Source organism: Myotis brandtii, unplaced genomic scaffold, assembly GCF_000412655.1.
Source record: "Myotis brandtii unplaced genomic scaffold, ASM41265v1 scaffold122, whole genome shotgun sequence".
NCBI lineage: Eukaryota > Metazoa > Chordata > Mammalia > Chiroptera > Vespertilionidae > Myotis > Myotis brandtii.
Genome location: NW_005354255.1, coordinates 2045046 through 2057817, shown reverse-complemented (window position 1 = coordinate 2057817; position 12772 = coordinate 2045046). Strand labels below are relative to the sequence as shown.

Below are 12772 nucleotides of genomic sequence, written 5' to 3'. Positions count from 1 at the left end.
GCTCACAGCCCCTACCCCACTCACCGCTGCCCTTCTTGGGGCCTCGCATGCCGAGTTCGGCTGCCAGCTCAGCCGGCTGCCGGGACAGCGCCTGCAGTTCCTTCTCGTTGTAGCGCATGGCGGCCCGGGACCCAGAACGCGGAGTGCGGACCGCGATTTCCCGGCCGCCGCCCCCCACTCGCGCCAAAAAAGTTCCACAGCGCCGTCCCGGAAGCGCTTCCGAAGCTACTGCGCCTGCGCTTCCCAGGCCTCTCAACCTGTCCATCACCGGGAGGGCCACTAGCGTCCCGGGGGTGGGAGTGGGGCACACAGAGTGGCGCCCTCGTCGGGCGTAGGGGACAGCGGGCGACACGACGGTCATTTTCTGTAACCATACAGTAAGTTGGACCCGGGTTGGAAAGTAAGCATCCCTACTGAAATGGACCGGAACAGGCCGAGGAGGGCAAGTCCCAGCCCTCCTTCCCGCGATAACTGGCCTCACGCGAGTTAGACTGACTGAGAGGTGGTGTTTTTTAGTTCGTGGTGTGTTTTTTGTGAGTGTTTTGTTTTTTTGTTGAGCCTCTTGGGCATGCGCACTTCTGCTTCCGGCCCGCATTCTCAGCCCCTCCTCTTCCCTCGCACTTTCCAAGTGTCTGGCCTGCGCTCCCGAGCGGGCGGAACTTGCGCACAAGGGAGGTCCCGCCCCGTTAGCCCCGGAAGTGGTTCCTTAGGCCTCGCTTGTTCGCTGAACGAAGTCGTAGTGGCCGTGGCTGGTGGAAAGGCGACGGGATCGCGGCCTCGGGTGCAGGTGAGGAGCGAGGCGAGAGTGGCGGCCCCGGGGCCCGAAGTTCCCTGGAAGGGACCAAACGTGGGCGAAGGGCGCCTGCGGCGCGGCTGAGGGCGGGCGGATGCGTCGCCCACTCAGGAATGTGGGGCCTCTGTCCCCGGCGCCCCACCGCTCGCTTGAAACTCTCCGAAGACCCGCTGAGATCGGGTCGGGCTCGCAACTCACATGGCGCCGCCCGTGTAACCGAGGACCTGTGTGAGCACTAGGTTGCGTCCGTTAGTTGACTGGCTTTGTGGTCCGAGAGTCACACGGGAGGACCGAGTGCCCCACTGCGCCGCCGCCGCCGGAGCCCGCTAGCCCGCCTTTCCGCCAGCGAGGCCCCGAGGTTAACGACTTCCCTACCGGCCAGACCGAGATGCCAGGACCGTTCTTTCCTATGCCCCTTGGCAGCGCAGACCGAGGGGGAGAAGTTCCCGACGTTAATAATCCGTTTGCCCTGTTGAAGGAGATAATAGCCTGTTGATAAAGCTGTCATTCATCCCTGGATCCTCCGTGGCCGCAGGGGACGCCTCTGCGCAAAGCTTCCCGCCGGCCTTTGCCGCTTTCTGGACGGGTCGCTTTTAGACTCAGCCTTTTGGCTTCTTACTGTGATCGATGCGGTCTGATTTCTCCCCCCCGCCCATCCACGCCAACTTCACCCTCCATACCGGGATGTAACATAAACTTTATGTCATGCGCGCTCGTCAAATCATTAGTTCTGTTTTCATTATTAATTTTTTTATTGATTGATTTTAGAGAGAGCAAAGAAGGGGAAAAGAGAAACATCGATTTGTTGTTCCACTTATGTATGCATTTATTGTTTAATTCTTGTAAGTGCCCTGACGGGGGAGGCAATCCAGGCAATGCTCTAACCAACGAGCTACCCAGCCAGGGCCAGTTCTGTTTCTGAGACTGAAAATATTGTTCAGTATTAAGGCAAGAACATGTTCATCTGTGTTGCTTTTCCTGTACTGTTCATTCCCCCCACCCCCCAAAGCTAATGTCTTTTTTTAAAAATATATTTTATTGATTTTTTACAGAGAGGGATAGAGAGTTAGAAACATCAATGGGAGAGAAACATCGATCAGCTGCCCCCTGCACACCCGCTACTGGGGATGTGCCCGCAACCAAGGTACATGCCCTTGACCGGAATCGAACCTGGGACCTTCTAGTCTGCAGGCCGACACTCTATCCACTGAGCCAAACCCGTTTGGGCTTTCTTTTTTTTTTTAATATATATTTTTATTGATTTCAGAAAGGAAGGGAGAGATTGAAACATCAGTGATGAGAGAGAATCATTGATCGGCTGCCTCCTGCACGCCTCCTACTGGGGATCAAGCCCACAACCCCAGCATGTGCCCTTGACCAGAATTGAACCTGCGACCCTTCAGTCCGAAGGTCGATGCTCTATCCACTGAGCCAAACCAGCCAGGGCACTAATTAATGTCTTCATCTTTTCCGTTAGCTTGGTTTTTAATTTTTATTGATTCAAGAGAGAGACTTGGGTTTGTTGTTTTGCTTTTTTATGTACTCATTGGTTGCTTCTTCTATGTGCCCTGACTGGGGATCAAGCCCACAACCTTGGTATATTGGGATGATGCTCTAGCCAACGGAGCTACCCGGCCGGGAGCCTGATTTTCTTTGCCAGCTGTCAATATTTCCCTCAAAGCTCCAGCACGTCACACAGCGGTAGGTTGTATTTTCCCACAGGTTTAAAGGAATTGATCCTTTTATTTTCTTTCCCCCAGACCCTGGCACTCTGCTACTCACTCCTCAGTTGTCCTAGAACTTTATGTTAGCGCTCTCCTGGGTTGGCTTCTGTTTTCAGTCTGACCCTTTTCTTCTCTTCCTACTGTAAGCTCACCTCCTGGTAGTCTTTGAAGAAATCGATTGATCAGGGATTGATTTTGAGTCCTTGGTTATTTGAAAATGGCTTCATTTACCGTCACAGTTTGGGTATGAAATTAAAATTCTGGGTTGAAGATCCACATGGAGACCTGTGAGAGTGTTGCTCCTTTTAGAGTTCAGTGCTGTCCTGAAAGCCGGCCTCTACCTTGGTGAATAATGCTGGCCTCACGCTGCTTTCTGACCTGTTGTTTCTTTGGCTAATAGAAACGGGGTATCCTCGGTGGTTTAAGTTTCATGAGCCATTTATTGAAGAAGGTCTTTTTGTCCTGTGGGAAGAATTAGATCCTTTTAGTCCTGGGGCATTTTCTTTTACTTCTTTGGTAATTATCTTTGATAACATTCTCTCTTTCTTTCTGATTTCACTCTGGAATTCCATCTAGGTTTTTACTGTGCTCCTGTCTTTTCATTTTTTTGTTCTCCTTTATGTGAGATTTCTTTGACCTTCAAGCACTCGTATTCAATTATTTGGATCATCCAGTCTCTACTTTCCAAGGGTTCACTCACTGGGCTGACCTTTGGCATCCTGTTCAAGTTTCGCGGTACAGTAACGTCTCTGATAATTCAGGAGGATGCTGTCATCTTGTTGGGGATTCCATTAGGTGTCTTGTTCCTTGGGTGTGTTTGATTCTTTGTGTCTGTTATGTGAAGTCACCGGCTCTGTGTGGGAGAGCCATGCTTATCTTGTGGGTCTCACTGCTCAGTGGGCCTGGCATGGGGAACCCCCAGCTGTCAGTGTCTGAGAATACTTTCCCTGGCGTTCTTTCCCCAGGAACGTCTTCTAAGGTGCCCTGGGCTGGGGGCCTGCAGGCGGGGCTGCCTGCCCTCTGGACACAGTGGGAGGAAGGACAGTCTGCCTGCTGGTCAGTAGGCTGGTTCTGATGGACTCCCCTCTTTTCAACCTGGCCCTCACCCCCAGCCTCTCGTGTCTGCCTCTCTCAGCTGAGAGACCCCTCATTCCATTTTTTCTGAATATAAAACTGATTTCTCTGGGGAGCCGAGGGTACCTGGGCAGGGACCTTCCTCTCAGGGTGTGAGTTCTCAGTTCATTCGGGGTGGGGGTGCTGCTAGGGGGGCGGGTAACGTGGGCTGTGAGTAACCAGCAGTTTGGTTTCCAATAGTTGCTGGTTTTTATTCTAGGTGAGCAGTTAAGTATTTGCTTGGTTTGGATTTCCCTGAGCCAGATTCAGTGGGTACTTTCTCAACACCAGCCTGCCACTAGCGATTCAGGTGCTTATTCTGAAGGCACTGGGCTTGTTCCAGTCCCACGGAGACTGAAGACTGGTCCCATGGGGGTTTTTACACGTGGTGTTGGGATGTGGGGGGGGGGGGGGGGCAGGAGGGAGGGGGGAAAAACAGGTCCGGCGAGGTCTCTTCACCTGCTCCCCCTGTTCGGCTTGAGTCCCCCAGTGACAGCTGGCCACATTTAGCAACGTTTACCACCTCTCCCCTTTGTCCCCCCTCCTTCAGGTATCCCCCCAGTCCAGTAAAGCCCCAAGGCCTTCACCATGGACTTCCAACATCGCCCTGGGGGCAAGACCGGGAGTGGGGGCGTGGCCTCCTCTTCTGAGAGCAACAGGGACCGGCGGGAGCGCCTCCGGCAGCTGGCCCTGGAGACCATCGACATCAACAAGGTGAGGTGGGGCCAGAGGGGGTCCCCACAGCCTCCCTCTCACTATGGAGTCATGTTCCGGATTCTTACACCTGAGACCTTGAGCAGTTGCCTGGCTCTGTGGGCCTTGGTCTCCTAGTTGGTAAAAAAGGGAACTTGACCTACCTAGAGCAGCAGGTTTCCACGGCCCACCCACTGTTACTGACCCTAAATTTCAAGGGTTTGTTTTTTTTACTGTGTGAGGCATTTTGGTTTTGTTTATTTAATTAATCAGTGGCTTGAAGAATCTTAGTGGGGAGGGCCAGGATAGCAGCACATGAATTGATATAATTCCAGCCATAGGCAGTGAAGGGCAACATTTTAGTTTAACCACACAGAGCTGTTGGTAGACCAGTTCTTCCCTGGGCTCTGCTGACATCGGGCAGCGTCAGTCTAGGGGGGGCCATCCTAGGCACTGTGGGTGTCGAGCAGCATCCCTTCCGCTCACTCGATGCCAGGAGCACCTCCAGTCATGATGATCACAGATGTCTCCATGTATGTTGCTCAGGGATCCAGGTGAGAGCCTGGCAGTCAGTGTATAGTTCACGTAGACTTTGAAACCCCCTGAGGTGTGTACGGCTCTTGCGTGTGCCAGGAAGCCCCTCAAAGCCTCACTGGTGAGGTCGGTTCTATTACTTTGCCCATTTTCCAGATGAAGAAACAGTTGTGGTGGCGGAGGCTGTGTCACTGTCAAAGATGACAGGACCCCTGAGCAGTGGAATTAGGATTTGAACCCCACGGGTCTGCTCCGCATCAGTGATCAGCAGCACTGCCATGCTGCCCTGGTTTATGGAAAGTCACCTGTCCAGCCCACAGGACTTGTAGAGACATGGGTCTCCATCGCCTTTCCCTTCACCCGCTTGCTTGTCCTCTGCCTGTATCTGCCTTGTGCTGCAACACTTGGAAGCTGGTGGGGTTTGTGGCCAGATCCCTGCCCCAGTCTTGGAGATGGGTGACCAGCAGTGCTCTTTGGCCTCTGCCTCCTTCCAGACCCAAAATTGCCACCAATGTGGGGCCAGGGATTTTCCTGGAGAACCCTTGGCTCAGAGGAGGGGCCAGGGACCAGCAATGTCCACTCCTGCGCCAGGCGCTTATTGCAGATACAGAGTCAACCCCCAGCCCTGCCAAGTAGACTCGGGGTCCCGCAGCACTGCCCTCACAGGCTGATGCCGAGCTGGCCCCAGTTTTCTAGTCCTTCGTCCCAGAACATCTGTCCCAGAGGACAACAGCCACCCCTCCCTTGCCAGCCAGGGGAGAGCCCTGCTTCTCAGGCACTACTCCCGGCAGGCAGCGCTCAGGGTACCATCTCCCTCCATCTAATGGACTGTGCCTCCCTCCCAGGACCCTTATTTCATGAAGAACCACCTGGGCTCGTATGAATGCAAGCTGTGCCTGACACTCCACAACAATGAGGTGAGTTCTCAGGGCCCGTTCCCCACACATCCCTTCCCCTGTCCCGTGGAGAAGCTGGCAGGACGCGCTGCTCCCACCCACCCTCCAGGCTTCTGCCTTGTTAACCTGTTGTTCATAACTCGGCCAAGGGCGAAGGAGGTGATTGGGGCCCGCCACTCACGCCTGACCACTCACTCACTGAGCACAGCTTCAGACGCATCTCTCTAGGAGAGATACTGGTCACTCCAGATGAAAACCGAGCCCTCTCTGTCCCCAGCCTGTGCCCTGCACTCCTGGCCCCCAGAGGCCACCAGTGCTGTGAATTTGCTGCTTGTCCACTTTCCTTTAATGCCATTGGTTCCATTGTTATACAGATGTGCATCTATGAGCACATCTTGGAACATTTGACATTGGGTTTTGAGGTCTAGCGGTGTAGCTCCAGTTCGTTTCCTTTAACGACTGTGAGGTCATCGATACGATAGTCTGACAAGTTCTCACGTTGGGCTCAGCATGCAGCAATGAACCGGTCCTGTTTGTCCTTTCCGTGTTGTCGAACATTCGCTTTGTTTTGGAATTTGTTCACAACCATGGACAGTGTACGAACAGCCTTGTGTGTCAGGGTCTCTCCCTTCTGCACTGTGGATATGGGGGCCCTGCTCCCACGAGGCAGAAGGGAGAGCAGGCCTGGTTGAGGAGCATCCAGGCCCCATCCCTGCTCCCTTTGTCCCACTCTAGGGGAGCTACCTCGCGCACACCCAGGGGAAAAAGCACCAGACCAACTTGTGAGTATGTCACCCCTACTCCCTGCTCAAAGCCTTGGGCCCCGGGGTTAGGAGCTGGCACTTCTCCGACATCTCTGTGAGCCACACCAGACAATGGTACAGAGGTAGTCTGGGGCTAGCTCGTCCTGTGATCAGTACATTGAGCCCTGCCCATCCTGGGTGGCTGGGTGGGTGGGTACAGCTACCCGAGTGTGAGGGGAGGAACAGGATATGCTCCTTACCTAGCAAGGAAAGAGGTGTGGGTTCTCCAAAGGCTCCCTTGTAAGGAACAGTGGGAAATGTGACAAGAAGAGAAAGGTACCCATGCCTGTCCCATCCATTTCCATTCAAACCTGGAGACACCCCCCACCCCCACCCATCCACCCATTCAATCCCACCCCCCCAACGCCCTCACTTAGCAGAGGCTCTCCAAGGTCGATGTGGGGGCAGGATGGCTCCTAGCACCTGGGCCTGTGGCCTTGGCAGCCTGTGTGTATGTGTGTGTGAAGGAGCAGCAGCGCTGTGTCCATCATGCCTGCAGGGCCCGGCGAGCAGCCAAGGAGGCTAAGGAAGCCCCCGCCCAGCCAGCACCAGAGAAGGTCAAGGTGGAAGTGAAGAAGTTTGTGAAGATCGGCCGCCCGGGCTATAAAGGTAAGTCTGTTTGGGCGTAGGTTGGCCCACAGCTGGTGTGGGAAGGAGTGAGCCTTTTGTCCAGAACCCTGGTCCCGCCCCTGAGCCATACACACACTGCTATTCACTGGCCTTCATTTGCTCATACTTTTCATTGCTTTCAGAGACCACCCACCCCACTGGGGCCCCATCTCCATTTGAACTTTCTCAAACATGACCTTGTGGATGTCACTCCCCTGTGCGCCTATCAGGGAGTTGTGAGAGCTCATAATTATTTGCACTCCTAGTGAAGATGAGTGACGTGTGGGAGGGGCAGTGAGCATAGAACTAGCTGGCTCCTCTTAACCTGAAGAGAAAGTGGAATGGGAGGGTAATGGTCTATGTTAATGGCAGCTTACTCAGCAGGGCCATTAGCATGGAAAAGGGCTCTGGGTTACTTAGTTCAGAAAGCTGGTTATATGGCCCTGTTGGAACATAGGGGACTATGTTCTAACAAAATGTGGGGGTGTCCTGTGTGTGTCTGCCACTGTAGACAGGACACAGCATGCAAAGGCCTTGGGGCAGGCCTGCTGATGAACCAGGGCTACAATGGCAGGGTCCACGTGGGGCCACCAAAGGCCTTTTGGCTGTGATAGACTGTCAGTTTCTGTCATGAGTGTAGTGGGGAGAATCAGGGGGTTTATGGGGAAATTTTACGTGTCTGGGAGCTGTGCAGAGAACAGCCTAAAAGCCACAGGACTCTAATATGAAGGGCACCCTCTCCTGGAGGCAGGGTTGCAGCCCTCACTTGCCCCACACACCTAGTGCCTCCTGTCTTCACTTCCTGCTCAGTACTGTCCCAGGCCTCGGGGGGTTAGGATAACTCGGAGCCATTCTCCCACCACCACCTGCATGGTCTCGGGCAGGTGGCACCTATAGCACAGAGCTCTCCCAGGCCTGGTTGGTGCCCTGCAGCCAGGTGACCTCCCCTGGTGTCCTGCCCTCCGGGGTCCTGAGCTTTGGGAGGGTGACGAGCTGGCCTGGACCTGAGACCCTTGTCTGTTGCAGTGACCAAGCAGAGGGACACAGAGATGGGCCAGCAGAGCCTCCTGTTCCAGGTGAGACGAGGCCCAGGGCCCAGTCATGAGGGGAGGGGCTCCTGGAGAGCAGTGCTGCCACTTGGCTGTCTCCCCGCAGATCGACTATCCTGAGATCGCTGACGGGATCATGCCACGCCACCGCTTCATGTCTGCCTACGAGCAGAGGATCGAGCCCCCAGACAGGCGCTGGCAGTACCTGCTGATGGCTGCTGAGCCCTACGAGACCATCGCCTTCAAGGTAGCTTGTGCTGCCCACTCCAGAGGTGTCCTTCCCAACAGGGGCTTCTGAGGTGGGAAAGGGCACCCTAAGGTGGCACCCCACCAAGAGCAGTGCATGCCTCTGTGCTGGGCTGGTCAGGAATTCCTTGACCGTGTCCTGTGCCCTAACAGACACTGGTGAACACGTATTGTAAACTACAGTGGGGCCTTGACTTACGAGTTTAATTCGTTCTGTGACGGAGCTCATAACTCAAATTACTCGTATGTCAAATCTTAAAGTGAACGAGTGAGACACGTGATGCTGGGCTGATGTTGTGGCGTTCACTGTGACGTTCGCTGCGCCAACTAGTGGTGGGGTATCTGAAGCTGGCTCATAACCCGAATTTTAGCTCGCAACTCAAAGCAAAAAATCGGCCGATAAACAGCTCGTATCTCGAAAAACTCGTTAGTCGGGACACTCATAAGTCAAGGCCCCACTGTGTTATTTAACCGGGGTGATGGGGGTCACTAGGCAGCAGAGCTAGAATGTAAGCTGTGTCTGGTACCCCAAAACCAAGCCCTATTCCTTCATGAGGGCCTCTCCCGGCTGGGCCTGCTCTAACACCGGGGAGTAGTCCCTGCCTAACCCTGGGCCGTGGGCTCCCTAAGGCATTTTCCACCCCTCCCCCCTCGCAGGTGCCAAGCAGAGAGATTGACAAGGCCGAGGGCAAGTTTTGGACTCACTGGAACCGGGAAACCAAGCAGGTAAGTCACTCTGGGTCCGAGCAATTCAAGGAACTTCTGGTGGCTGCCCTGGCCATCCTGTCTGCCCTCCCAAGACCCCCAGGGGCTCCACTCAGCTTTTCTGTGTTTTTTTTCCAGTTCTTTCTTCAGTTCCACTTTAAGATGGAAAAGCCTCCAGCCCCGCCAAGCCTCCCTGCTGGGCCTCCTGGGGTGAAGCGGCCACCACCCCCACTGATGAATGGTTTGCCCCCACGGCCACCACTGCCTGAGTCTTTGCCTCCACCCCCACCAGGAGGCCTACCTCTGCCCCCCATGCCACCCAGTGGGCCTACACCTGCAGGGCCCCCGGGTCCTCCCCAACTGCCCCCCCCAGCTCCTGGAGTCCACCCTCCAGCACCAGTGGTCCACCCACCAACATCTGGGGTCCACCCTCCAGCTCCTGGGGTCCATCCCCCAGCACCGGTGGTCCACCCACCAACATCTGGGGTTCATCCTCCTGCTCCCGGGGTTCACCCTCCAGCCCCAGGAGTCCATCCTCCAGCCCCAGGTGTCCACCCTCCCCCATCTGCTGGAGTCCACCCCCAGGCCCCAGGCGTACACCCACAAGCTTCTTCAGTCCACCCCCAGGCCCCAGGGGTACACCCTCCAGCCCCAGGGATGCACCCCCAGCCACCTGGGGTACACCCCCCTCCTCCAGGGGTTCATCCTCCGGCTCCTGGGGTTCACCCCCAGCCTCCTGGAGTTCATCCCTCCAATCCCGGGGTCCACCCCCCGGCTCCCATGCCCCCGATGATGAGACCCCCGCTGCCCTCCGAGGGCCCTGGAAACATTCCACCCCCTCCCCCAGCCAACTGAAGAGCCACCCCCTCTCACTGCAAGTCTACTTTCCTGTTTTCCTGTCTTTTCTCCCTGATGAAATTTGGTGTTTTTGTACAGGGCTATGCCGTGTCCCTAGATTTCATTAAACAGCCTTCTCAGACACCTGGGTGCACTGCTGTGTCTGTGGGTGGGTAGGGGAATGGGAGTGGTTCAGGGTCAGGCTTCCAAGACACTGGCCCAGCTGTGGGCAAACTACGGCCCGCGGGCCGGATCCGGCCCGTTTGAAATGAATAAAACTAAAAAAAAAAAAGACTGTACCCTTTTATGTAATGATGTTTACTTTGAATTTATATTAGTTCACACAAACACTCCATCCATGCTTTTGTTCCGGCCCTCTGGTCCAGTTTAAGAACCCATTGTGGCCCTCGAGTCAAAAAGTTTGCCCACCCCTGCACTGGCCCATCAGGACACTGGTGGGTGTTCCAACAAGTCATGTGTCCTAGAAACTCCAGGATGGAAGACGGACATAGCCAGCCAGCCAGCCAGCTGTGGGTCTGGGGTCCAGCCTGTGGGAGGAGAGCAAAGCAGAGGATGTTCTCTGTCCTTGGGGTCTCCAGGCCAAGATGCCTGAGTTCCTTTTGCACCTTGATTCCTAAGGGCAGGATGAGTGGACAGGAGACTCTTGAGAGCTCCAGCTGAGTCTGGAGACCACCCACCTGGAGGTCTGAACACAGCAAGAACTGGTGTCTTTTGGGTCCTCAAGGAGGAGGCTCTGCCCTCCTCCAGGCCCAGCCCTGCAGCTGTTGATGTTTGGTCCATCTGGGTTGGTCACTCCCTGCTCACATTCCCACTGCTGTCTCCAGAGAGAAAAACTCAAGGACAGTTGGACAAATCGGTCACAGGCCACACTTTCTATCACTGGTGGGAAGGAGATAGGCAGCGGGGCCAGAACAGAAGGGGCTTTGAGCTGGCCCAGGCTTGTAGGGCAGCTCAGGCACTGGCCCCCAAGGTCACCTCCTGGGAGGCGATAGGGCTGTCCTCCAGCACAAACACCCTGGGCTGGCCCATATAAGCAGAGTGGCCAAGCCCCTGACAATTCCCAGGATGAGGGCTGCACCTCTCTCTCGGCTGGTCCTGGTGCTATGGGCGATGGGGACCCTGATGGGGGCTGGGACCCCTGGAGAAGAAGCCTTGCCTGGGGAGCCTGCAGGCACTGGGGGTCTCATCTTCCACCAAGACTGGGACTGGCCAGCCCCCCAGGGCTTGCCTCCAAGCAGTCAGCAAGACTCCCTGTGCCTGGTGACGCTGGTTGGTGGCAGCAACGGCAGCAGTGCCCCCCTACAGGTGATGGGAGCCCTGAGGGGCTACGAGCAGGCCTTCCTGGAGGCCGTGCATCGAGCCCACTGGGGACCTCGTGACCTGGCCACCTTTGGCGTCTGCACCCCTAGCCATGAGCACGCTGCCCTGCCCCTTTTGCAGTGGCTTAGAGTGTGGCTGGGGGAGCCCCGGGGGCAGCGGCTGGTGGTCCTGCACCTGGAGGAAGGTACGTCGGGCCCATGGCTGAGGCTGGGCAGGTTCCTCTGCTGTGGTCCCTAGCCATCATTCCCATTACATGACGACCATTATTTTCCCAAGTAAGACCCCAGACTCCTGACCTGGGGAAGCTGAAGCCTATGGCCCTGCTCACTTGGGCTGGGCTGAGTCTGCAGCCGGGGAGGTGTGTGCCCTTATCTTTGCCAGTGAATGCTGGGCTCCCAGACCACCCCTCCTGCACTGCCTGGGAAGGTTCCCACTCCAGGAAGGAGCCATGGGGTTGGGGCCAGCAGTGGAAGAGTGCCCCTCTGACAGCAGGTAGCCCAGAGTAAGAGGTGGCCTGTCCTCAGATACACTTCCGGGAAGGGGCTGCCCACGTGACACGTGGACCTCCACCCAGGAGACCCCCAAACCCAAGAGACCTCAGGGGTTCAGGGATGACAGGCAGCAGCCCGCCACCCACCCTGTCAGTCCTCCCACCCATGTCCTGGCAAGGTCCTGCCCCTTGTGTTGAGGGGTGTCAACCCCCACGAGTGTCCCAAGGCTCCCAGCTGGGGTGGAGCTCTCCCTCCCTGAAGGACAGGCTTGGGCCAGGGGCTCAGGCCTCAGTGGCTCAACTGTCCCCCTTCCCCATTATCCTGGCGGCAGTGATCTGGGAGCCAACACCCTCACTGAGGTTCCAGGAGCCTCCATCTGGAGAAATCAGCCCCTCAGAGATGGCGCTGCTGGTGCTGTACCCCGGGTCCGGCCCAGAGGTCACTGTAACAGGGGCCGGGCTGCTGGGCACCCAGGTACCAGGGTTGGGTTGGGCATTCCTTCACCCCCAGTCACCCTTACCCATGGGGGGGGGGGGCGCGGGTAAACCGTCTTCACCTCAGGGAAAGGCTCCAGGGTCCAGAGTCGAACCGGGAAGGGGTGGTAAGGGCAGTGAACAGCAGGGCTGGCAGCCTGCGCCTCCGCCCAGCCAGGCTGAGCTCCCATCTCCTCAGAGTCTCTGCCTATCCCGGGACACCGGCTACCTGACACTGGCAGTGGACCATCCGGCGGGGGCCTGGCACGGCCTGGGTCTTGCCCTAACCCTGCGGCACCGCGAAAACGGTAGGCTGGGAGAAGAGGGAGCGGGCGCGGGCCGCCACCCTGGATCCCAGCTCCTGACAGCTGGCGCCTTGCCCTCAGGCACCCCCCTGAGCACCGCGCAGCTGCAAGCCTTGCTGTTTGGCGCCGACCCCCGCTGCTTCACACGGATGACCCCGGC

At 56.6% G+C, this 12772-nt stretch overlaps 3 protein-coding genes across 7 annotated transcripts in view; 2 read left to right on the top strand and 1 right to left on the bottom strand.

Moving 5' to 3' along the window:
• PLEKHJ1 (pleckstrin homology domain containing, family J member 1) overlaps positions 1-377 on the bottom strand; it is a 2078-nt gene extending 1701 nt beyond the window's left edge. The window contains exon 1 of one of the 2 annotated variants that reach the window (XM_005858832.2): positions 10-377. In XM_005858832.2, coding sequence (XP_005858894.1) covers positions 10-361 — 352 coding nt within the window. In that variant the 5' untranslated portion in view covers positions 362-377. The remainder of the gene's footprint in view (positions 1-9) is intronic. The other variant, XM_014533674.1, reaches the window with a different exon arrangement.
• SF3A2 (splicing factor 3a, subunit 2, 66kDa) lies at positions 292-10271 on the top strand. Of its 4 annotated transcripts, none has more exons than XM_005858834.2 (9): positions 292-377; positions 4181-4344; positions 5703-5774; positions 6489-6535; positions 7056-7165; positions 8192-8241; positions 8321-8461; positions 9118-9186; positions 9304-10271. In XM_005858834.2, exons 2-9 carry the CDS (start codon positions 4219-4221, stop codon positions 10018-10020), a joined length of 1332 nt encoding a protein of 443 aa, XP_005858896.1. In that variant the 5' UTR covers positions 292-377; positions 4181-4218; the 3' UTR covers positions 10021-10271. The 4 variants fall into 4 exon arrangements, with proteins under 4 accessions (XP_005858896.1, XP_005858895.1, XP_014389158.1 ...); XM_005858833.2 differs by lacking the exon at positions 292-377 and adding an exon at positions 680-787; XM_014533672.1 differs by lacking the exon at positions 292-377 and adding an exon at positions 688-847.
• A 765-nt stretch (positions 10272-11036) lies between these two features.
• The window catches only part of AMH (anti-Mullerian hormone), a 2833-nt gene continuing 1097 nt past the window's right edge, over positions 11037-12772 (top strand). Inside the window, exons 1-4 of the mRNA XM_005858866.2 lie at positions 11037-11527; positions 12166-12308; positions 12507-12615; positions 12694-12770. Of these exons, the coding sequence (XP_005858928.1) occupies positions 11089-11527; positions 12166-12308; positions 12507-12615; positions 12694-12770 (768 nt within the window). The 5' untranslated portion in view covers positions 11037-11088. The remainder of the gene's footprint in view (positions 11528-12165; positions 12309-12506; positions 12616-12693; positions 12771-12772) is intronic.